General features: G+C 46.0%; 2 protein-coding genes across 2 annotated transcripts in view; one reads left to right on the forward strand and one right to left on the reverse strand.

The window, feature by feature from the left end:
- SPTBN4 (spectrin, beta, non-erythrocytic 4) overlaps window positions 1–1194 on the reverse strand; it is a 141338-nt gene extending 140144 nt beyond the window's left edge. Inside the window, exon 1 of the mRNA XM_006871413.1 lies at window positions 1023–1194. Coding sequence (XP_006871475.1) covers window positions 1023–1194 — 172 coding nt within the window. The remainder of the gene's footprint in view (window positions 1–1022) is intronic.
- A 4685-nt stretch (window positions 1195–5879) lies between these two features.
- Window positions 5880–23949, forward strand: BLVRB (biliverdin reductase B (flavin reductase (NADPH))). Its single transcript, XM_006871415.1, has 5 exons — window positions 5880–6008; window positions 16218–16382; window positions 16519–16608; window positions 19387–19515; window positions 23792–23949. The coding sequence occupies exons 1-5, from the start codon at window positions 5930–5932 to the stop codon at window positions 23947–23949; spliced, it is 621 nt and encodes a 206-aa protein (XP_006871477.1). The 5' UTR covers window positions 5880–5929.
- The last annotated feature ends 1019 nt before the right edge of the window (window positions 23950–24968 follow it).

A 24968-nucleotide genomic window follows, 5' to 3' on the forward strand; every position in this document is an offset into this window, starting at 1 on the left:
CAGGCTTGCAGGGTATACCCTTTGGGTGGTTAATGATGCATGGAGGGGATTGTAACCATGGCAATGAAACAATATACAATAGGGTGAATGTAAAGCTAATGTTCTCCCATGTAAACTATCACATAATTCACAATAAAACATTAAAAAAAAAAAAAGATTTATACCCTTGGGAAGATTTACACCAGAGGAAGTCCCACTCTGCCCTGAAGATTGCTGAGTTGGAATCGACTCAATGGCAATGGATTCTGTTTGGATGATTATAAACGTCTATGTTGCTCAGTATTTCTGTTTCTAAAAGTCTAAGACTTGAAGAGTAGCTGAGTACAATGTTCCAAGTTCTGAAAATCTGAAAGGTTTTCATTTCAGATTTCTATGGGAGTTCTAGTGTGGCACTGTAAAATAAGCACTGGATCACAAGGTCAGTTTGAACTGCAAGGTCGGCAGTTCAAACTCACCAGTCACTCCTCAGAAACCTTATACAGGGTGGCTATAAGTCACTATTGACATGATGGTACTTAACAACAACAAAGCCGCACTGGCCAGTGTGGCAGCCACCAGTCCTGTGTGGCTATTTAAATTTACATGAGCTCAAATTAAACAAAACAAAAAATCTAATTCCTCAGTTGCATTGGCCACATTTTAAGGGTGCAACAGCCATGGTACTTAGTGGATACCATACTAAATGTCAGAGTCCTGGTGTGGCAATATAGGATAAGCATTGGACTGCTAACTAAAAGGTTGGTGGTTCAAACCCAGCAGCCAATCCTCAGAAACCCTATACAGGGTCACTGTGAGTTGGAACCCACTCAATGGCACTTTAACAACAACATATTGGACATGGCAGAATGGTCAGTTGGGCAGTGGTGTTTGAAAGAGTCAAGTTCTAAATTTCTCTGACTCTGTTCCCACCTTCCCAGTCACCAAGATTCTGTGGCACTCAGGGGCACAGAGCCCACCCCAGCAGGCCCTGTTCCCTTTCCTTGCCTCCCCTTCTCCCACTCCAACCCCCACCTCCCAGGTACCTGCCAAGGCTTTGATCCGGGAGCATTCAAAGAGTGTAGCAGCTGCTGTGGAGGCAGCTGGTTGCTCCCGCTCCCAGCCTCGATCCGGACTCTCCCAGCGGGCTGTAGGGTTGTTGTTGTTAAGGACAGGCAGGCCCTCCATGTTGTCCACTTCCCCTGGTACCTGCGCCATCAGGGAAGGTGAGGCCTAGGGTAAAGAGAAGCAGGTTAGAGCTCCTTGCCTCTTTGAGCTTCAATTTCCCAGCCTGTAAAATGGATGTAATTGCAATGACCAGTTCACAGGATTGTGGTAAAGCATCCAACTGGCTCCTGGCATAGGGTAGATGCTCCCTAAATTGTCACTGCTATAGGAGCTCTGGTAGCGTAGTGGTTACGAATCAGGCTGCGAACCTTAAGGTCAGTGGTTCGAAACTACCAGCCGCTCCGCGGGAGAAAGATGAGGCTTTCTACTCCCGTAAAGATTTACACCCTCGGAAACCCTGTACAGGGTTGCTATGGGTCGGAACCGACTCGACGGCACTTAACAACAACAATTATTGCTGTTGCTGTTCAGTGCCGAGGAGTTGGTTCTGACTCATAGCGACCCTGTATTCAAGGAGGGGCTGGTGAGTTTCCACCATCGACCTTGCAGTTCAAACTAATCTTGTGGTCCAATATTGTTGCTGTTTTTGTTAAGTGCCACCGAGTCGGTTCTAACTCATAGTGACCCTGTATAGGGTTTGTGAGGAGTGGATGGTGGGTTTAAACCACCAATCTTTTACTTAGCAGTTCTTATCCTACAGCGCCCTACTAGGTCTCCTTGTTGTGGCTAGAACTCTATGGTACAGTCATAACAATAATGAACATTGATTGAGCACTTCCACTGTGTTAAGTACTTTACATGCATTATCTCAATTCCCACAAATTTAATTCCCAAAGTATAGGCCTATTGCTAGGTCCATTTTACAGGGGAGCAAGCTGAGGCGCAGAGGGGTTCATTTATGTGCCCCAAATTACACAGCTAGTAAGTAAGTCGTATAAAGAAGATTCAGATGTCAGGCCCTGTGACAGAATGATTGCATTAACAGGCCCAATTCTTCAACTTGGTAAACAAATCCTTAAGGATCCCCCAGTGGCTCAGTGGTTAAGCGCTGGACCGCCAACCAAAAGATTGACAATTCAAATTCACTGCCTGTTCTGTGGGAGAAATATGCAGCAGTGTAAACCTTGGGGGAACATTCTACTCTGTCCTATCGGGTCATCATGAGTTGGAATTGACTCAGTGGCAATGGATTTTTGTTTTGTAGACACACCCTTGGCCATGTAACTCTTCAGTGTCTTCTTATTGGGGGGGGGAAGAGTGGTGTGGACAAGTTCAACCTCTTGCTACTGGCTTGATCATTGACTTGAGATGGCCACTAGAATTAGGTAGAATTAGGCCACTAGAATTAGCCAGATTACAGTAGGACTCAAGAGATCTTGCATGTTTCTCATTGGGCTTAACTGCAGTCATGAGAAAAACTTGCCAGGGCTAGTGCAAGTTCAAGATCCTAATCATCCCAGCCATAGCCAAATAGAAAAGCCAATAGTCACCCACCCTCCTCCCCAGATCCGAGTGCGTTCAGAAGAGACTAGACCTGCCAGGCTGGGTCTAGCCTAAAGCTCAGACTCAAAGACTAAATAAATGCTCCGTGTTTTAAGTTAAGACACTACGTTTAGGGGTAGTTTCTGATGCAACAATAGCTGATTGTCATGGAGTCCTGGTGTGGGCATTGGACTGCTAACCAAAAGGCTGATGGTTCAAACCCACCAACTACTCCTTGGAAACCCTACACAAGGTTGCTATGGGTCAGAACCAACTCGACAGCATTTAACAACAACAGCTAACTATCAGATCATTTGTTTCCAGAGCTATATTCTAGAACACTAAACCCGGTGCTATCAAGTCACTCCAAACTTGTGTGTGTAGTGTAGAACTGCATTCTATAAGATTTTCATGGCTGTGTCCTTTAAGAAGCAGATCATCAGGCCTTTCTTCCTAGGTACCTCTGGATGGGTTCCAACCACCAACTTTTCAGTTGAGCGCTTAACCATTTGAAGCACACTAGGTTGTAAATATGAAACTTAAAAAGGGTGGGTGACATCATATACATCCTCTCCACTTTCCCAGTCACCCACACCTGATTCCAAGACGAAGAAAGGAAGGAACTGGGAGGAGATCATTGTCCCCCTTTTCAAAAGGCAACCCATTATATTTTAGGAGGACAGTGTCTGAATCTTGGTCAGTAAAGCAGAGACTGTCCCTTTTGGAGGATATGCCCAAATCCATTCCATTCCCTTCTTCCATGGAAAGCTCTAAGTGAGCACATGCTACCTACCTGATGTGTGAACTTTAACCAAATCCCTTCTTTCCCCGGGCCTTAGTTTATCTATAAAATGGAAATATTAACGGTACTCATTTCCTATGGGTATTTGACAGTAGTGAGCTCATTAATTCAGGGAGGATGGTGGGACTTCATCTCATGTACTTTTTGACCGTGTTATCAGGAGAGGTCAGTCCCTGAAAAGGACATCATGCTTATTTTAGTGGCGGATCATCGAAAAAGAGGAAAACCCCCAACAAGAAGGATTGGCACAGGACAAAGCCAGGCAGTGTTTCATTTGTTGTACCTTATGGTCACTATGAGTTGGAACCAACTCGAGGCACCAGACAAACACAACAGTAATGCAGTTAATGTGGTATCTGATACATAGCAAGCCCTCAGTTGGCATTCCTATGCCTGTTTTTTTGTGTGGTTTTTTTTTTTGGAGTCAGACAAAAGTGAGTTCATTCCTGCTTTATTCTTGGCTGTATCTTTAACCCAGTATCTTTCACTTACATTCTCTGTGCCTCAGTTTCCTTCCTGTTAAATAGTGATCACAACAGTTTCCTCAACGGAGGGCACTTGGGGATGGGGAGGCGTTTAGCACTTGGTGAGCGCTCCCTCAGGCCAGGGAGCAGCCCAGGCCCTTACGTGATTGAATGGGGGAACGACTGACGACTGGAGGCAGGAGAAGGCGGTAGGGAAGGTGGGAAGAGGGGTCCTGCAGCCCTGTCCACGAGGCACTATCAGAAGCTTTAACCCTTCGCAGGCTGGCCGAGCCTCTCTCCCCGCAGTCCAGTCACCGTTCCCAAGAAGAGGGGCCTGCGAAGGACAAGGCCTGGTGGTAGAACTCACGCATGGCGCGGAGGTTGCACTGGGTTGGGTGGGGGGGCTTGTTTTGCCCTCGACCATCTACCTCCCCCACAGCCGAGGAGACAGACCGCCAGGGTTCAGTCCAAGCCCCCCGCACGCCAGAGAGGGATGCTCGGGCAGGTGGGGAGATGCTGCGGGGGAGGGGCTGTCCGCGCGAACGCCGCTCACCTGGGTCTTCGGCTGCGGATCTCGCTGTCCCTGCTGCCGCTCACAGCGCCGGCTGCCCTCCCTGTCAGTGTCCGCGGCCCGGCCTGGCCCGGCTCCGCTCGGCCCCACCGGCCCAGCGGCTCAGCCAGATCCGCATGCGCCGCCTCCGCCGCTGCCGCCACCGCGCCTCCCCCCGCTCGCGCGGCCGCTGCGCTCGGCGCGCCCCCGGGACCCCCTCCCGCCCAGCCGCCTGCAACGCGGGCCCACGCGTGGGCCACACTCCGGCCACGGAGTGTGATACACAGCTGTGCGCACGCAACCACACTCAAATGGAATCACATACTCCCACACTGTCACACACACGGGGTCACAGCGTCACCCACGTCCACACACTCCTGGTGTCACCACCTCATATAGGGTCACACAGGGTCAGACATCCAAACCGTCACACGCTGTTAACGTTGTTCTGCACTAGAATAGAGTCCAGCTGGGCCACACTGTGTAACACAAATAATGTCACCATCACCCACACAGTGTCACACAACCACACATGTGTCACACAGCCTCACAATTACTTTGTCAAACCCTCTTACACAACTCACATTGATCACACCACACGGGTCACACACATCGTGTAATGTCATACATACATCCATCATACGGTCACAGGGTCACAAGTAGCATCACGGCAACCCAATGTCACACACAGTTTGACAGAGTCACAGGCTCCCATCTAGCACATCTTGCACAGGTCACACACACATACCGCATCACACAGCATCATGATAATGCCTAGAGCGCCACAGACTGACACACAATGTCACCTACAGTGTTACCACAAGGTCACACGAGAACATCAGTGCCTGCCACATATGGTGTCATGTAGTCTCACACTGGTACACGGTGTTTCATTCAGGATGGCTGGCGCGTTGGGTCATTCACAGCCATGCTCTTCCTTGGGATTTCTCACAGTCACACAAGTCTCACACACACACAGATACATAGATAAACGATTACACAATGTCACACACACACACACACACACACGAGCAACCTCCCTCACTTTCCCCCTTTGCAGCTATGAGAAGGCTTGGGGCGTCCTGGGAGTCCCAAGTTCGCCTCAAGACACTGGAAGCAGTAGCGGGAGTTAGGAGCGACCGGTGGGCGTGGTCAGAATTATCTCCGCCCCGTTTTGGGAGGGGGGGCACTAGGCCAATAAGCTCTTAGTACCGCCCACCCGCCAAAGTCGTATGGAGGCGTGACCGTACCTGACCCCTCCCAATCTCAGTGGCTGGAGGAGCGGCCTGGGCTGGACTGGCTCCTGCCCCGCCCACTCGCGCTTTTCCTAGTAGGAAGCGTTGTCTATTTGGACACGCCCCTCCTTTTGAGCATTGAGGGAAAGGACGAGGCGGGACTGAGGCGGGGCCCAGAGCGCGCGGCCCAGCCTCCAGGACTCGAGTTAGAGGGCAGAGTGCACAGCCCCGCACTCAGAGGGTTCCCACGCTTCCTACGACTCCGCGGCTCGCAGCTCCACGACCCTGCAGCATGACCGTCAAGAAGATCGCGATCTTCGGCGCCACTGGCAGAACCGGACTCACCACCCTTGCGCAGGCTGTGCAAGCAGGTATGAGCAGGACGGGCGAGATGTCACGGGGTACAGCAGCAGAACACAGAAAGGGGCGTTGTGGAGCCGGGCCTAGGTTAGGGCTATCTATCTGTCCCTCGGTTATGTGAGAACCCAGTGACCATGAGGGCAGAAATGGGAGAAACCACGACAGCCAATTTCATGTTAAGTCTAAGGCATAGGAATTGTCCATGGGAGCCTGGCGGGCTCCACGTGACCGTTATGAAATGTTGCTGCTGTCATTACTATTATATGTGTACACTCAGAGAGGGCTTACTAAACCAAATATCCATTTGCCGCTCAGCACACCCTCTCTTCACATGCATTAAATCCTCACCGCGGTGGTCGCTATTGTTGGTGGGTGCTGTCCATAGGATATTCTTGGCTGCAAACTTTACAGAAACAGGTTGTAAACTTTACAAAAGCATAGAGCTTTTGACCCTCGGACCACCAGAGCTTCAATTATTACTTCCTCTAGAGAGTGACTTGCTCCAAAAAAAAAAAAGGGTAAAACAAAAAAACTACCCAGTAAATGGCAGTGCTGAGATTTGAACTCAAGTTGTACTCTTAACCTCCAAAGACTTGGGCAGCAGGACTGGATACTTAAAGGTTGGGGCAGGGGATGATGGTTGTGAACAACAAATAAATGAGAGGGGAATCACTGAGTCATGAGCAAAGTCTTGGGGGCACCACTCCTAAGAAAGTCAACAATCCAACTCATAGTGACCCCTATATTGTTGTTGTTGTTGTTATTAAGTACTGTTGAGTTGCTTCCAATCCATAGGGACTCTGTATAGGAATTCCAGGGAGCAGCTGGTGAACTTGAACCGTCAACCTTGTGGCTCAAATCAACTTTGCAGTCCAGTCAGTGCACTCAGCCCAGTGCCACACCAGAACTCCTGCGACCCTGTATGTTGTTGTTTGTTGTTAAGTGCTGTGGAGTCGGTTGTGACTCATAGCAACCCTCATAGAAAGGTTTCCAAGAAGCAGCTGGTGAGCTTGAACCACCAACCTTACAGTTCAAACTGAGTTTGCAGTCCAGTGCACTAACCTGCAGTGCCACACCAGGGCTCCAGTGACCCGATATAGGGTTTTGAAAAATTGTAGCTGACTCAGGAGAGGGGAAGGAAAAGGGATAAGCCCATGCTGCCCATTGCCAGATTCCTCCACCCTATTGCAGGGCCTGGAACTTCCAGATAGAGGACCACACGCCCTCCTCACTTTGGTGTAGCTGTAGATAAAGACTATCTGTGTACCCCAAATGGGTGGAGGCTGCCAGGATCCCACTGCATGCTGTCTCTCAGCCCAGCCCTCTTTTAGAGGGGTTCTACCTCAGCCTGAAAGCTCCCCATTAAGGCCCACCACTCTCCCCTAATCCCAGGCAAATCACCTAAGGAACTTGACTTGTAGGGAAGTGGGAAACAAATTGGCTGATAAGCATTTCTGGGAGGGAAGAAGGAAAAGAAGGAAGTGGAGAGATGCTGAGTCACCCTGGGATTTCAGAATTCTTTCTACCTCCGCCCCCCATCTCAAATTCCATTTTTTTATCCTGCTGGTCACTGCTGGGACTACACCCAGGGAAATGGACACAGGGCCTGGGGGAGCCCTGCCTTTTCAAGTGGACTCTCCAGTCTCTTCACAGCTCTGGAACCTCATGGAAAAAGGAAGGGCTAGATGGAGCCCTAATGGCACTGAGGATTAGGCATTGGGTTGCTAACCCCAAGGTCGGCAGTTCAAACCAACCAGCCACTCCTAGAAGAGGCTGTCTGCTCCCATAAAGATTTACTGCCTTGGAAAGCCTATATATATCATTATAAGTTGGAATCAACTTAATAGCAAGTTTGGGTTATTTTATTTTAACCAGTACCATTCCTTGAAAGCCCCTACATCCACAGGGTCCACCATCAGCACTAATATTCCAGGACAGTATGGGGTTTGTGTCCCTTCTTTATGTAGTCACTGGACACTGCGGTCTTCGTTTTACACATGAAGAAGTAAAAACTTCTAAAAACTACTACAACAAGCAAAAGTTTTTGTGCTTTAAAAGACAACCCCCAGAATGGAAGAAAACTTTTGCAAATCATAGATCTGCTAAGGGACTTGTATCTAGACTCAGGGAAGGTGTTTGAAAGAGGTGCCCCAGCCAGTCAGTGGCAGAGGACAAACTGGAAGCCAGGTCTGTAAGACCTTCAAGCCTTGCTTTTCTGATGCTAAAGAGTCAGGTGTTGTTAAGTACCGTGGTGGAGTCGGTTTCTTGGTTCCGATTCATAGTGACCCGGAATAGGGTTTCTGTCCGAGGCTGTAAATCTTTTCAGGAGTAGAAAGCCTCATCTTTCTCCCACGGATTGACTGGTAGTTTCAAACTGCCGACCTTGAGATCAGGTTTGTTGTGAAGTGCTGTCGAGTCAGTTCCGACCCATAACAACCCTGTATAGGGTTTTCGAGGAGCAGTTAGTGAGCTTGAACCACCGACCTTGCAATTCAAACAACTTTGCAGTCTGGTGCATTAACCCACAGAGCCACACCAGGACTGCTGAGGTCAGGTAGATGGTAATAAATATGACAGTTCCTGGACCTGAGTGGGGGTCCCTGGTGTCGCACTGTAGGATAAATACTGAATGGTGGCAGTTCAAAACCACTAGCCACTTCATGGGAGAAAGATGAAACTTTCTGCTTCCGGTAAAGATTTACAGCCTTGGAACACTATGCTGGTTGGTTGCTATGCGTTGGAATTGACATGATGGCAGGAAGTTTTATGTTTTTGTTTGTTGTTATTTTAATTGGACCTGCAGTGCCCTTCCTTTACTGCAGGTCAGCGGAATTGAAGCTGGCAGGAAACACAAGGGCTGGGGGGGGTCGGGGAACTGTAGGAAAAGGATAAAGGGTGTTGCAGGTAGAGGGGACAGTCTGTACAAAGGTCGGGAGGCAGGAAACAGCATGGTGCATTTGAGGAACTGGACCAGGGGCAGGGAGTAATGCGACAGTACCGCTAACATAGCAAGGAGAGTAGGGGTGGGGCACTTAAAAATTGCCTTAGAAAGCTGGCAGCTGTGTGGAGGACTGGTTGGAGGGGTAGCGATGGGGATCAGGAGCCCAAGGAGAAAGTCAGAGCAGGGGCCAAGCAGGAGAGAGAGGGCTAGAGCCAGTCTGTGAATAAAATCTTCAGATGATTAAAAGGCACACTAATGACGTACTGATGTGGCGCTGTAAAATCAGCACTGGACTGTGAACCACAAGGTCAGCAGTTCAAACCCACCAGCTGCTCCTTAGAAACCCTATACAGGGTTGCTATGAGTCAGAACCAACTCAACAGCACTTAACAGAAACAGCAGCCATGTACTGGAGTCCTAGTGTGGTACTGCAGGATAAGCATTAGATTCCCAAGGTCAGTGGTTCAAACTTATCAGCCGCTCCTTAGAAAACCTCTATAGGGTCACTATACTGACTCGACAGCAGTACGACAAAATCACATATTAGCAGCAACTGTGAGGATAGCGCAGGACAGGGTGGTGTTTCGTTCTGTTGTAAATAGGGTCGCAATCTACTCGATGGCACCTAACAACACAATTGCAAACACCACATGATATTTATTCCTGTGCCAGGCACCAGCCTAGACTTTCTATTCATTGGTTTTGGTTTTGTTTATATTTCTTGTTGTTGTTGTTGTTGTTAAGTGCCGTCGAGTCAACTCCCACTCATAGCAACCCTGTATAGGGTTTTCTGAGGAACAGCTAGTGAATTTGAGCCACCGATTTGTTCAAATCTACTGCGTCACATCAGGACTCCAGCTTTATTATTTAAACTATACAAGTCATCTGTTTAAAGTTCAAGGGGAGCCCTGGTATGGCGCTGTGGGTTAATGAGCTGGACTGCAAAGTCGTTTTGAACCACAGAGTCAGTGGTTCAAGCTCAGCAGTCGCTCCTTGGAAACCCTATATAGGGTCGCTATGGGTTGGAACCAACTCGACGGCACTTAACAACAACAAAGTTGAAGGGTGTTTATTTTTTACTATCTTCAGAGTTCTGAAACTGTCACCACAATCAATTTTAGAACCTGTGGCATTGTGGGATAAAGCAAGACCACAAGGTCGGTTTGAACCACAAGGTCAACAGAATTAACAACAGAAATCACTGGCGCTGTTGGATAATCACTAGACTACTAACCACAGGTTGGTGGTTCAAACCCACCAGCCACTCCTTGGAAACCCTATATACTCTTTGGAACTGCTTGAAGGCACTTAACAAGAGAAATCACTCTAATTTCGCTCCCTGACCCCAGCCCTAGCAACCACTACTTCCTGTTTCTGTTGAATTTGCCTATTCTGGGCATTTCATGTAGATGGAATCATATGACATGTGGTCTTTTGTGTTTCTTGGTGTCTGTCATTTGGCATGTTTTCAAGATTTAACATGTTGTAACTCTTGTGGCACTATGGGATAATACACTGGATGGAAAGGTTGGTTTGAACCTCAAGATCAGGGTTCAAATTCACCAGCCACTTCTTGGTCTCTATGAGTCAGAGCTGACTTGATGCACTTAACAACAACATATGTATCTGGTGGAGAAAATGAGGCTTTTTGCTCCCACAAAGATTTAAAGCCTCAGAAACCCTCTACAGAGTCTCTGTGAGTTGGAAACGTCCCCGGCACTTAACAATAATAAGACATTTATCTCATCTTTATTGCTAAATAATAATTCATTGTATGGCTATGTCCAAGTTATTTATTCATTTATCAGTTGATGGGCGTTTGGGTCTTTTCCACTTTGGGGTTATAAGTAATGCCACTGTAAAAATTTGTGTACAAGTTTATATGTGACATATGTTTTCATTTCTCTTTGGCATGCTCACGTATCTATCTAGTAATGGAATTCTTCAATCATATTGAGATGACTAAACATATCCTAGCAATCTCTGTTTAATCTTTTGAGGAACTGTCAGACTATTTTCTAAAGTAGTGGCACCATTTGACATTTCCATCACAAGTGTATGAGGGTTGCAAGTTCTCCGCGGCCTTGCCAACACTTCTATTATCTTTCTTTTTATTATAACCATTCTGTTGTTGTTGCTGTCAAGGGCCATCAAGTTGGTTCCGACTCACAACGACCCTATATAGGGTTTCCAAGGAGCAGCTGGTATGTTTGAACTGCTGACTCCATAGTCGTGTATTCAAACTGACCTTGCAGTCCAGTGCTTATCCTACAACACCACACCAGGACTTCATAGCCATTCTAGTGTGTGTAAAAGGAGCCCAGGTGGTACAATGGTCAGCAGTTTGAAATCAGCAGCTGCTCCTTGGGAGAAAAGAGCTGGCAATATGCACCCATAAAGATTACAGTCACGAAAGCCGATGGGATAGTTCTACTGTCAGAGAGGTTGCTCTTGCTGAGTCGGAACCAAATCAAGCTCTAGTTGTCTCTCATTGTGGTTCTGATTTGCAATTCACTAATGGCTAAGGATGTTGAACATCTTTTCATATGCTTGTTTATTTATTTATTTATTTATTTAATTTAACGTTTTTATTGTGGATTAAGTGAAAGTTTACAGGGCACATCATCAGTTTCACATTCAACCATTCATATAACTTGTTTCATTACATTGATTATAATCCCCTCCATATACCATCAGTTAAAAGTATTTCTCTCTACGCACTGACCACCTAAGACAGTCAGCATCCCTTAAACAATCAATAAATAAGGAGGACTCAGATGCAGACAGCACAGACCCGGTCAGGAGGCCAAGCCCCTGTGGGCCCAAGCGTTGTTGACCGTCCAAACCATAGGCTCTGAGGATCAGACTCTAGCCACCTAGTAGACATAGCAAACTGTCCCTCATCTGATTATTCAGTAATGCTTGTTAGTAATCTCATACATGAGCCCTGGATATCCACAGACAAATGTAAAAACCTTCCCTAAAAGCCGAGACTGTAAATTCCAATAAGCCAAGTCCCTCCCCATCCAAAAAAAAAAAAAAAAAAAAGCTAAAGAGGATAGAGAGAAACACTGTAAACTGATGATATATGGCGGGGATAATAATCAATGTAATGAAACTAGCTATATGAATGGTTGAATGTGAAGCTGATGATGTGCCCTGTAAACTTTCACTCAATGCAAAATAAAAACATTTAATTAAAAAAAAAAAAAAAGTATTTGTCTCTATCCACTTTAGCTTTTTTAAAAAAACACACAAACAAAAAAACCCATTCAGGCATATATAATCATTTACATCTCCAAAGGGCACGTTCTGCAAGTCTTATTGGCTGGTTATTTATTTGTTTAATCCTCTTTGGAGAAATAGCTATTCAGATTTCTTGTCCAGTTTTTAATTGGGTTATTTTGTCTTTATTATTGAATTGTAGGATTTGTTTTTATATATTCTACAAGCAATTCTCTTATCAGATATATGACTTGCAAATTTTTTCTCCTGTTTTGGGGGTTTGTCTTTCAAAGAACAAAAGTTTTACATTTTGATGATGCCCAATTTATCTATTTTTTTCTATGGCTATCATATTTAAGAAACCATTGCCTAATCTAAGGTCACAAAAGATTTATGTCTATGTTTTCTTATAGGCATTTTATACTTTTATTATTTACATTTGGGTCCAACATTTTCTGGAATGTCAACTGTCTGGTAGATGTGAAACAAAACACAATATTAGTCTTTTTCCTTTTCCTTAATCATTCTCCTCTAATTATTGCCATGGATGATCCATGAGAATTTCTGTTTGTAGTATAATTATCAGCTTATCAGCTCACAGATTTTTATTTCTTTGATGTTGTTTCAACCCATTGCCATCAGAATTCTTTGGGATGGTGGTGGTGATTGTGTGCCATCAAGTCAGTTCCAACTCATAACCCTAAACAGGGTTTCCAAGGCTGTAAATCTTCATGGAAGCAGAAAGCCTCATCTTTCTCCCTCAGAGTGGCTGGTAGATTTGAACTACTGACCTTGCTGTTGGCAGCTCAGTTTATATTGTACTATTTGTGCAGTCTCTTCAATTCAGCACCACCATTCATTAAGTCCTGGCTGACTTGTTGACGCGCCATGATATTTTAGGCTCTTCTCGTCCAGTCCCAGCCCAAGAACTGTTGTTGTTGTTAAGTGCCGTCGAGTCGGTTCTGACCCATAGCGACCCTGTACAGGGTTTCCGAGGCTATAAATCTTTACAGGAGCAGAAAGCCTCCTTTTTCTCCCGCGGAGCGGCTGGTAGTTTCGAACTGCTGACCTTTAGGGTCACAGCCCGATTCGTAACCACTACGCTACCAAGAACTAGCCATGTCTTAAAGGATTTCTGGTTCATTTTAGAGACTTATACTTAGAATCAGAAGCCTTGCCGGTGCTGTAGAATCAGCACTGGACTGTTAACCACAAGGTCGACAGTTCAAACCTACAAGCTGCTGTGAGGGATTACTACGAGGCTTTCTTAAACCCACCAGCTGCTCCTCGGAAACCCTCTACAGGGTCGCTATGAACTGCCTCAATGGCACAACAACTGCTGTAAAGATTTGCAGAATCGACTCAATGAAATGGTTTTTGATACTTATAATGAGATATTATTAATACTATTATGTTGTTATATTGCCATTGTTATACTTATGATATAATGTTAATGCTTTGATTTTTCCATATTTTTATTTATACCCAAATATTAACATCTTTGACTACTGTTTAAAACAAAGGAAGAAATAGGTTCGTTTTCAACTTGAAAACGTGTGTCACTGCCCCAGTGGGAGGTGGGCACAGAATTATCCAAAATTATTTGGGGAGTGGACATACCAAGGAGATACTCAAAAGTCCTGGTGTGGCACTGTGGGTTAATGCACTGGACTGCAAAGTCAGTTGGAACCACAGGGTCAGCAGTTCAAGCTCACCAACCGCTCCTTGGAAACCCTATACAGGGTTGCTATGCGTCAGAACCTACTCAAAGGCATTTAACAACAACTCACAGTCTTTAGTGATCACGGCTCTGTGGAATACACATTGTTAACCACTAGGTGGACTGCTCACCACAAGTTTGACAGCTCTAACCCACCACCAGCAGCTCCAAGAGACAAAGATGAGGTTGCCTGCTCCCATAAAGATTTACAGTCTTGAGACCCTATATGGGGCCGCTATGAGTCAGAATCGACTCACTGGCAGTGGTGTTTTGGTTAAGGTGGGACCGGGTCCTGCAGGGGCAACCTTTGAGCAAGTCATGGTCCCCTCTGTACCTATTTCTGTCAGGACCATGTTGTTGTTGTTAAGTGCCATCAAGTCAGTTCTGACCCGTAGCAACCCTGTATAGGGTTTCCGAAGAATGGCTGGTGGGTTTGAACCACCCACCTTGCGGTTCAAACTGACGTTACAGCGCTGTACCTGGACTCCTCCAGGACCATAGATGTGCAGTATCTATGTATCCTAGAGCTGCCAGAAGGATTCACCAAAACTGGGTGGTTTTAAACAGCAGAACTTTATTTATCATAGTTCTGAAGGCTTGAAGTCTGAATTCAGGGAGTGCAGAGGACCATTGTTGCAGACTATCAGTCTAGTGCTTATCCTACAGCATCACACCAACACTTCACCTACAGGACCATTTGTTGTTGTTGTTAAGTGCCATCAAGTCGGTTCCGACCCATAGCGACCCTGTACTCTTCCCAAAAACTCTAGGGAAGGACTCTTTGTGGTTTCTTACAGCTTCTGGAAGCATCGCTCCGATTTCCGCCTCTCTCTCCCATGACCGGCTTCATGTGCATCTGTCCCAGCGTCTTCACATGACCTTCTTCTCCTCCATGTGCCTCCCTTTTTTTTAAAGTTTTTATTATGAATTGAGTGAAAGTTTATAGGGCAGATCATCCGTTTTACATTTACATTCAACAAATCATATACTTTGTTTCGTTTTGTTGTTGTTGTTATGTGCCGTGGAAATGGTTATAATCCCCTCCATGTACCATCAGTTAACAGTATTTCTCTCTATTCATTTTAGCTTTTTTTTTTTTTTTTTTTTTTAAACACTCAGGCAAACATAATAATTTACACCACCAAAGGGCATTTCTGCAAGTCTGCCTCCTGGCCACCAGCTCTCAGTCCCTTTCTTTCCATGAATCTGGAGTCCTCAGCTACTTCCTCTCTCCATGTCCCCATCTCTGCCTCCATCTCTGGTGTTGCTGCTTCTCTGGAGATGTCTTCTCTTTTGATAAAGATACACTCATACACTCACACCAGGAGTCCTGGTGTGGCGCTGTGGGTTAATGAAGTGGACTGCAAAGTTGGCGGTTCAAGCTCACCAGTCACTCCTCGGAAATCCTATGCAGGGTCGCTATGAGTTGGAACCAGCTCAACAACACTTAACAACAACACACTCATACTGGTTTCCGGCCCACCTCACTGGAGTATGACCTCCTGTTAACTAATGACATCTGCAAAGACTCAATTTCCAAATAAGGTCACATTCACAGGTACTGGACGTTGAAACCTCAACTTTTTCTAAGGGAAGGGACACAATCCGACCTACTATACTGGGAGCTACCTAGACCTGTTTAGGGCCAGGTTTTAACCCTTTGGTTGCTGGCTAGTGGGAAGTCTGGGGAAGCTGTGTGAACACTCAGAGGCCCTAGGGCAGACTGTTGCCGCCAGCATGAAGGTGTTACTGTAAGTTAATGTCTTTGTTGTTGTTAAGTGCGAGCATGTCAGTTGGTTCTGACTCATGGTGGTTATATGCTATGGAGTCCGTCTCATCATGACCCTGTATAGGGTTTCCAGGGCTGTAAACTTTTACAGAACAGAAAGCCTCATTTTTCACCCGGGGAACCACTGTCAGTTTCGAACTGCTGGTGGTGAGATTAGCAGCCTGATTCATAGCCACTATGCTACCAGAGCTCTTTATATAATCACCTTGTTATAGGAGTGGGTGGTGAGTTTGAACGGGCGACCTTTTGGTGTAGTATTTATCCTACAATGCTACACCAGGACTCCTATATGTTAATATTGTTGTTAAGTGTTTTCCAGTTGGTTCCAACTCATATTTGAACCTGTATAGGGTTTCCGAAGAGTGGCTGGTGAGCTTGAACCACCGACCTTGCATTCCAGCTCATTAACCCACAAAAGCAACTGTTAGTGTAGCAGCCAAATGTCTGAAGACCACTGCCTTAGAACTGGGACCCTGCCTCTGGAGCCCCAGAGTTCCATCCCCTACGCCCACTGACCTGCCTCTCTGCCCTTCTCCTCCCCGCAGGTTATGAAGTGACCGTGCTGGTGCGGAATGCCTCCAGGCTGCCCTCTGAAGGACCCCAGCCCGCCCATGTCATCGTGGGCGATGTTCGGAAAGCTGCCGATGTGGACAAGACCGTGGCTGGGCAGGACGCCATTGTCGTGCTGTTGGGCACTGGCAATGACCTTAGTACTGAGCCCCCCCTCTGTCCACGGCCTCCCCCTGCACCCCGACCTCCAGCACCAGCCCCGCCCCCAGCCCCGCCCCTGCCACCCCAGCCGCCTCCACCTCCCGTGAGTGACAGCCATTCTCTGTCCTCTCTAAGGTCCCACCACAGTGATGTCCGAGGGCGCCCAGAACATCGTGGCGGCCATGAAGGCTCATGGTGTGGAAAAGGTCGTGGCCTGCACCTCGGGTGGGTGGCGGGATCACTGGATATTACTAAGCTGGGGGTGTGTGGGTACCGAACAGGCCAAGTTCTGTAGCCTGGGGGCCTCTGAAAGGTAGCATTGCTGCCATTCTAAGTTACTGAGCATTTATTAAGCACCAACTGTGTGCTTGAACTTTGCTGGGGACATAGTGGTGACCAAGCCTCTATTAGGTTTCATCACCATGAGAATAAGTACATCTTAACTGCTAAACCATGGGAATCCTACAGCGTAGTCAAGTTCAAGTTGACACAAAACTATTATAGTTCACCCTTGTCAACACGACACCTATAAACTATATGAATAATCGCTGTATAAAGAAAAATGTCAAGCCATACTTACACCTAATATGATATAACTAAAGCACATACAACTGAAAACACACTGGCTCCACTTAACATCTTTTTATGTCACAAATGAACAAAGCAAAAATATTTGATGCACACATACAAAATGAAACAAAAGTATGTATTCACTTAAATATCCAAAGCGCACATTCTGCAAGCCAGCCTCCTAACTGTAGGTACACAGCCACCCTCAGTTCTTGGGCCTAGAGTCTCTGGCTTCTTTGTCTTTCCAGAGGACCACCTCTGCTGTTGTCTCTGATATCACTGCTTTTTCAGGCCTGGATCCCACGTTCCACTCATGCTCTTCCTTCCTGCTGGTCCTGGGATTGTCAATTCCTGAAATGAAAGATTAACTTCTCCCCCTTTAGTTACACATCTTCTACTATTGGTTTTTTATTTGTTTAAGTTTTTATTTTGAATTGAGTGATTGTTTACATGGGAGAACATCGATTTTACACTCATCATTCCATTGTAAGATTACAATCTCCTCTATGCATCATCGTTCAACAGTATTTCCTTCTATTCCGTCTGTTTTTGTTTTGTTTTGTTTTGGGGGTATGTACACAAAAACACTCAGAAATATATAATCATTTAAACAACCAAAGGGCACATTCTGCAAGCCTGCTTCCTCTCTCTTTCCATGAGTTTAGAGTCCTCTTCGTGAGCAGCACAACTCTTAACCCACTGCACCACCACCTTCTTAGGAAACCCTATGGCTCAGCTCTGTCCTACAGGACACTATGAGTCAGAATCCACTCCATGACTATGAGTTTGGTTTTTTGTTTTCGGAAAAAAGAATTTTCTCCCCTTAAAATACAATATAATGATCACACCTGAGAAAATTAACACTAATTCCTTGCCACCCTGTAATGAATTATATTAGAGCGTAATATTTCCTCCATATTCAAATTTCAAGGGAAGGGATTAGAAAGATCCTGTTACCTAAGGAACTTAGAGTTTATCTTGAGAGCCTGGGAAGCTGGTTTGGGGGTAGGGGAGTTGTTTTTAAGGAGGATCCTGAAAGGATTAGAAAGATACCCAGGCCAAGATACAGACTGGATCCAAGATAGCAAACTGCTGACATTGCTGAATTAAGAGTTCAGGGAAGTGGAATCCTGAGACACTTGCTGTGTGACTTTGGCCTACCACATGAGTCTCTGATCCTGTTTCCTTCTCTGTCAAGGGAATCCTGCTCCCTACCTCTTGGGGTTGTTGTCAGGATTTAGCAAAACAATCAGACCGGCTCAGATTCATGGTCACCCCATGAGTGTTTGAGTAAAACTGGTAACTGATTTTTCTGAAGTAGATGATAGGACCTTCCTCCCAGAAGCCTCTGGGTGCATGCAAACTGCTAGCCTTTGAGTTGGCAGCTGAGCATCTGAACTGTTTGCACTACCTAGTTCTATTCTGACACCTAAGGTCCATGAGTTGGAAAGTCAACTTGAGGGCCTCTGGCTTGGTGTTTTGTTTGTTTCAGTATATGAGTGCTAGAGCAAAATAATTCCACTGACTCAACAACCCCATAGGGCCAAACAGAGCTAAAATGTACCTACTACAACACCAAGTCAAAGGCAGAAAACTTTCCAGACTGGGAAAAACGAGACAATCCTATGGAGTCCCAGCTCTCACAAGCTTCACGGATGATCTAGTCCCTGGTCTCATGAGGCTGACAGTTCTCATGGGGGAGACAGATAAGAGATGTGTAGTATTTATGTTAGGAGTTTCATAGGGTTTCTGACCCTAATAAGTCTTTACAGGAGCAGCTGGTGGGCTGGAACCACTGACCTTGCAATTAGCACAACTCTTAACCTACTGCACCACCACCAAGACTCCTAAAGGGGATTTGGCTAGGTCAGAATATGTGATTTCAAATAGCATGGTAAGGCAGGGCCTTACTGAAAGGCAAGCTTGAAGCAAAATTTGCAGAGGGGGAGACAGAGGTCAGTGGCTGAGAGGAGCCAACACTGTCGGTAGAGGGTTTGCCTTTGCAAAACTGAAGTCAGAGCTGGGCAAGTGAAGGGGATGTCAGAAGGCTAAGGAGGCCATGGTGGGAGCACTGCTTTTCTCCTGAGTGATCTGGAACCCAAGGAAGTGTTCTGACTCAGCTGTTCACAGGGTCCCTTTGGCCATATGTGTCGGAGCCAGTGGGTAGGAGGAGGACAGGAGGCCTGGGATGAGACTGTTGCGGTAACAGTGGATGGGACTGAGTAGAGTAAGAAGTGATCAGGTTTGGAATTAGTACTAGAAGAGGCTGGGAAGACTCCCACATTCTTGCCCTGAGTCCCTGGAAGGCCACAGGGTTGCAGAACTACTGTGTGGTACTTTTGTCCTGGCCCCAGCCAGGGAAAGATACTAGGGAGTTGTAGGTCCAGCCAAGCTGCCCTCAAACTATGACTGACCCTGCCCTGCTCCCCTCAGCCTTTCTGCTATGGGATCCAGCCAAGGTGCCGCCAAGACTGCAGGACGTGACCAATGACCACATTCGGATGCACAAGGTGTTGCAAGAATCAGGCCTGAAGTATGTTGCTGTGATGCCACCCCATATAGGTGAGTGGGGTGGGGACCCAGAGGCCCTGTTGCCACCAGCCTGCTCTCTCCTGCTTTCTGAGGAGACCCTCAGGGCCTTCCCTGATCACCCTAAAACTACAAACCTACCCCCAACACTTACTGACTTCTTTCCTTACTTTCTAAGATATGACCCAGTTGTCTCTGCTTAACAAACCAACCCCAAACAGAAACAAACCACCATTCTAATGTGATGATTCCTTCTCTCTGTTCGAATGGCTAATGCGACTCAACCTGGGGTTAGTTCTGGCTTGAAATCCCTCTTGAGGTCACTGAAGGTAGCTGGGAATGGAGTCACCTTGAAGGGTTCCTCATTAACATCTGTCTGGTGGTTGGTTGGATTTCCTCACACAATGGCGGGTGGGTTCCAAGGGCAAGAATCCTCAGAGAGAATCATGTAGAAGCTGCATAATCTTTCATGATTTTGTTTCAAACTCCACTCTGTGCTGTTTCCTCTGCATTCTGTTTATTAGAAGCAGGTTCCAAGGGCTGTCGTAGGTGCTCAATGCACATTTGTGAGATGAACTGGTGAACTACACCTTGTAAAAGTGTTTTAGAGGTAATCAGTCAGCTCTGTAAGGAGCTCTGGTAGCGTAGTGGTTATGAATCGGGCTGTGAACCGCAAGGTCAGCAGTTCGAAATTACCAGCTATTCCGCGGGAGAAAGGTGAGGCTTTCTGCTCTCGTAAAGATTTACGGCCTCGGAAACCCTGTACAGGGTCGCTATGAGTCAGAACTGACTCCATGGCACACAACAACAGTCAACTCTATGAAGGCCTGGTATGGCTCTGCAGGAAAATGCACTGGACCACAAAGTCAGTGGTTCAAACCCACCAGCTGCTCATCTGAAACCCTATACCAGCTCACTATGAGATGTAACAGACACGACAGCACTTAAGAACAACAGCCAACTCTACGTGGACTCCCATTCCCCTATGCCTCAAGTCTGGAATCAATAGTGAAAAAGACCAAGACAAGAGGCAGACCCAGGGAGAGATTCTATCACTCAATGAATGTTTCTTGTATGTGAACTCCCTGGTTTAGTCAACCATTACTGTAAAAACCTGTGAGAGCTGGAACCTAGGCAAGGCAGAAACCTGTCAAAGAAAGAAAATTAAAATATTTTCCACTCAGGGGAGAATGTCAGAAAGGTGCTTAACAATGGCACCATCCATGTTAAAGGCAGAAGACTTCGCAGACCTGGAAAAATCGGCATTCTTGTCGAGTTCCAGCTCTTCAAAGTTTCACTGATGATACGGTCCCTGCTGTCATGAGGCTTATAGTTCTCATGGGGAAGACAGACAGACAAGGGATGTGTAGTATTTATGTTAGGAGTCCTGGGATGGTGCTATAGAATAAGCACTGGGTTGCTAACTGCAAGACTGGTGGTTCAAACCTACCAGCCTCCCCTCAGAAACCCTACATGAGTCGGAATCAACTGACGACGGCGCTTAACAACAGCAGTGATAAGTCAAGTGAAACAAAGCATGGTAAGAGAAATGATGGGGAGCGAGTCAGATGACTATCAGAAGCAAGGGATGACTAGGCAGAGAACAGCAGTGCAAAGGCCCTGAGGCAGGGGACTTGTATCTCCTCTGTATTTGCCTGCTTACTGGAAGAGTCATTCTACTTTTTTCTCTGCCATGTGGGACCCCTGACTAGAGGAAGCCTGCACTTTAGGGGTTTGAATAAACTTCAGTGTTTAGGTTCAAATGTAGGGGCTGTGTTAAGGTCCCATTTGGTCCAGAATCCTAAGTGCTGTGTTAGTTGGATTCGCTTCAGGTTGTTGATCTCACGTTTCTGAGCCTCAGTTTCTTCCTCTTTAATCAAAGGAGCTCTGGTAGCTTAGTGGTGTCAAATCATGCTGTGAACCTTAATGTCAGCAGTTCGAAACTACCAGCTGCTCTGCAGGAGAAATATGAGGCTTTCTGTTCCCATAAAGATTTATAGCCTCGGAAACCCTATATAGGGTCACTATGGGTCGGAACCGACTCGACGACACTTAACAACAACAACAAAAATCTGGTAGCGTAGTGGTTACGAGTCGGGCTGCTAACCTCAAGGTTCCGCAGGAGAAAGATGAGGCTTTCTGCTCCCGTAAAGATTTACAGCCTCGGAAACCCTGTACAGGGTCGCTATGCGTCGGAACTGTCGGAACCGACTCCACAGTACTTAACAACAACAATATGTTTTAAGTTTTGTGAAGTTTCAAACCTCCAGAAAATTTGAAGATACGAAAGGCTTATGAATATCCATTGCATTCATTTCCTAGGACTGGTGTAACCAAATACCGTGAACTTGGTGGCTTATAAGAACAGAAACGTATTGTCTCACAGTTCTGGGAGCCTAAAACCTGGGTGCCTGCTATATTGATGATCCCTTTTGGGGACTCTTTTCATACCTCTTTCTGAGCTTCTGGTATGACTGATGATCCTGGTCAATCCTTTACTTCTATCTGCATCACTCCATCTTCATATGGCCATTTTGGCTCTGTCTCATTTTATAAAGACACAACTCCTAAAGGATTAGAGTCCACTCTGCCATGACCACAGACTCCTGCTGTGGTGCTGTAGAATAAGCATTAGTCTGCTAACCACAAAGTCAGTGGTTCAAACCCACCAGCTGCTCCTTGGAAACCCTATACTGGGTCGCTATGAATCAGAACTGACTTGACTTGATGGCACTTAACAATAATAACTGATAAGACCGCATGTTATTTTAATTGATAACATCTTCAGAGACCCTATTTCCAAATAAAGTGTTTTTCACAGGTACTAGAGCTTTAGGACTTTAACATGTATCATTAAATTAATAATACCCATAAACCTTTTGTCTAGGTTCATTTGTTAACATTTGCCCTGTTTTCTGTCTTATATACTGTATACATGCACGGGAGCTTTAAAAAAATTCGTGGAAAAGTAAAATGGAAAGATAGTAGAAATGTTTCTTATTTTCACACAGTTAGATTCAAATTAAACTTTTTTTAACTTTTTACTGTGAATTGAGTGAAGGCTTACTTATAGAACAGATGATCAGTCCGACATTCATCAAATTATACACTTTGTATCATTACAATGATTGCAATCCCCTCCATATACCATCAGTTCACAGTATTTACCTCTAGTCACTGTATTTTTTCCCTTCCCTCCTATCATCAACCTGCTCTGTAACCATCATTTGTTGTTGTTATGTGCCTTCGAGTCGGTTCCGACCCATAGCGACCCTGTATAGGGTTTCCGAGGGTGTAAATCTTTACGGGAGTAGAAAGCCTCATCTTTCTCCCGCGGAGCAGCTGGTAGTTTCGAACCGCTGACCTTAAGGTTCGCAGCCCAATTCGTAACCACTACGCTACCATCATTGAATGTTTCATTTAGCAAAAAAAAATCTTTTCTTAACATTTTACAGAACTAGTTGTCCATTTGTGATGAACGAATTTCCCTAAATGCCTTCCAGGTTCATCCGTGTTGTAAGGTGTTTTGCAGATTCTTCGTTAAACTTGTTTTTTGGGTTTTTTTTAATTGTGAATTGGGTGAAGGTTTCTAGATCTTCCATTTTCAGCGCACCAATTCATACATATTTTGTTTCATCTTATTGACTACAAGCCCCTCAATTTAGCATCCCTCATCCACTTCCATCTGTTTTTCTTACTTCCATGCCTCTTTCTTTCCTAACTAGCGGAGGGTGCGCATTTGTTATCACCTGTGTGTCCAGCTTGTCCATCTACGAGTGTTGCTGAGTTTGAGCCCCATGTTCAGTTGGTCACTGTCACATCTCCCCAGGGTAAAGGAGCATTTTCCAGTAGTTATGTTTCATTGTCATAATACAGTCACTAGATGTCCCGTCCACAGTCAGCCATGCCTGTCCTGCTATCGCCAGGATTTAAGAGAGACCCAGGGTACTCCAAGACTCTAGAAATATCAACTCCTTGTACCCAACCAAGGTCAGGAAAATGTCCATTCTTTATATCTTATTAGTTGCCTTTCCCTGATGAATGTCGGCTTCCTGGGGGTAAGGATTCTTGACTGTGTTGCCCCTTGCTATATGCCCAGCACCTGAGGTCATCAACAAGGACTTGTTAAATGAATGAAGTAAAGGACTCATACAAGTTGCATAATGGGAAAGGTTTCATATTTTTGGATGTTATGTCAAATGAGCTGAGCACACAGTTGGCCCTCTGGGAGGGTCATGAGGGTAATCATGCTTTAAGGAAGGTGGAAAGAATGTACTTTTTACCTGGCCCCTCTGTTTTTCCCTCACAGGGGACCAGCCACTGACTGGGGCCTACTCAGTGTCCTTGGATGGACGCGGCCCCTCTAGAGTCATCTCCAAACATGACCTGGGCCACTTCATGCTGAGCTGTCTCACCACCGACAAGTATGATGGCCACAGCACCTATCCCTCCCACCAATACGACTAGGGGTCTCACCTCATCCAGGAAAATAGGGAACAAAGGAAAGAGCCCGAGAGTCCAGGAGCAATAAATCTTGAGTCAAGAGCTTCCAATTATTCTAGAGGACCTGGGTCTGTGGCTTTTCCTTTCTCTGGCTTTGTCTGGGGAAGCTCCTAAGTGTTTCATTCTGACTCTGGGTTCGGTTTTCTGGGTATTCATTCGCTCATCAAATTTTTCGAGTCCCCATTCCGTGTCTGATTCACTGAATGGTTCCAATAGTGAAATGCTCAGCTGTTCACTGAAAGTTTGATGGTTCCAGTAAACCCAAAGGCACCTTGGAAGAAAAACCTGGTGGTCAGCTTCTGGGAAATCAACCACTGAAAACCCAGTGAAGCACATTTCTCTTCTGACAGACATGGGATTGCCTTGAGTCAGAATCCACTCCATGGCAACTGATTTTGGGTTTTTTTGTGTTTTTATTGTGCTCTGACCCATTCCTAAGGAAGATATCAGTGAGCCTTTTGCTGGCTCTCACAGACCAGTGGAGGAGAAAACTCTCCAGAGCCAGAATAGACAGGGAGCTATTGGGGGTGCAGCACAGTGGGTTGAGGGAGCAAAGACTAAACCCACTGCCTTGGAGTCGATTGCAACTCATAGCATCCCTTGTTCCTTAGGGATATGGAAGCTTTAATCTTTATAGAACCAGATAGCCTCATCATTCACCTGGAACAAAGACCAGAAGGTTGGAAAACACATGGCTCTGTTGGAAGAACTAAAATCTGGCCTCTATAGTTAATAGGAAGGAGCTCTGGTAGCGTAGTGGTTACAAATTGGGCTGCGAACCGCAAGGTCTTTAGTTCAAAACTACCAGCTGTTCCGTGGGAGAAAGATGAGGCTTTTCTGCTCCCATCAAGATTTACCGCCTCGGAAACCCTGTACAGGGTTGCTGTGAGTCAGAACCGACTCCATAGCACATAAGCAACCTATAGTTGATAGTAGTCTGGTGTGGTGCTTTAAGATAGGTACTTGACCGCAAGGTCGGTTTG

The sequence above is a fragment of the Chrysochloris asiatica genome, unplaced genomic scaffold (genome assembly GCF_000296735.1).
Source record: "Chrysochloris asiatica unplaced genomic scaffold, ChrAsi1.0 scaffold00168, whole genome shotgun sequence".
Classification (NCBI taxonomy): domain Eukaryota; kingdom Metazoa; phylum Chordata; class Mammalia; order Afrosoricida; family Chrysochloridae; genus Chrysochloris; species Chrysochloris asiatica.

Excerpts from the sequence above, each read along its gene's own strand:
- BLVRB (XM_006871415.1), top strand. The coding sequence starts at position 5,930 with ATGACCGTCAAGAAGATCGCGATCTTCGGCGCCACTGGCAGAACCGGA. Across the intron at positions 6,009-16,217 it reads TGCGCAGGCTGTGCAAGCAG|GTTATGAAGTGACCGTGCTG; the intron begins GTATGAGCAGGA and ends TCCTCCCCGCAG. Across the intron at positions 16,609-19,386 it reads GGTCGTGGCCTGCACCTCGG|CCTTTCTGCTATGGGATCCA; the intron begins GTGGGTGGCGGG and ends TGCTCCCCTCAG.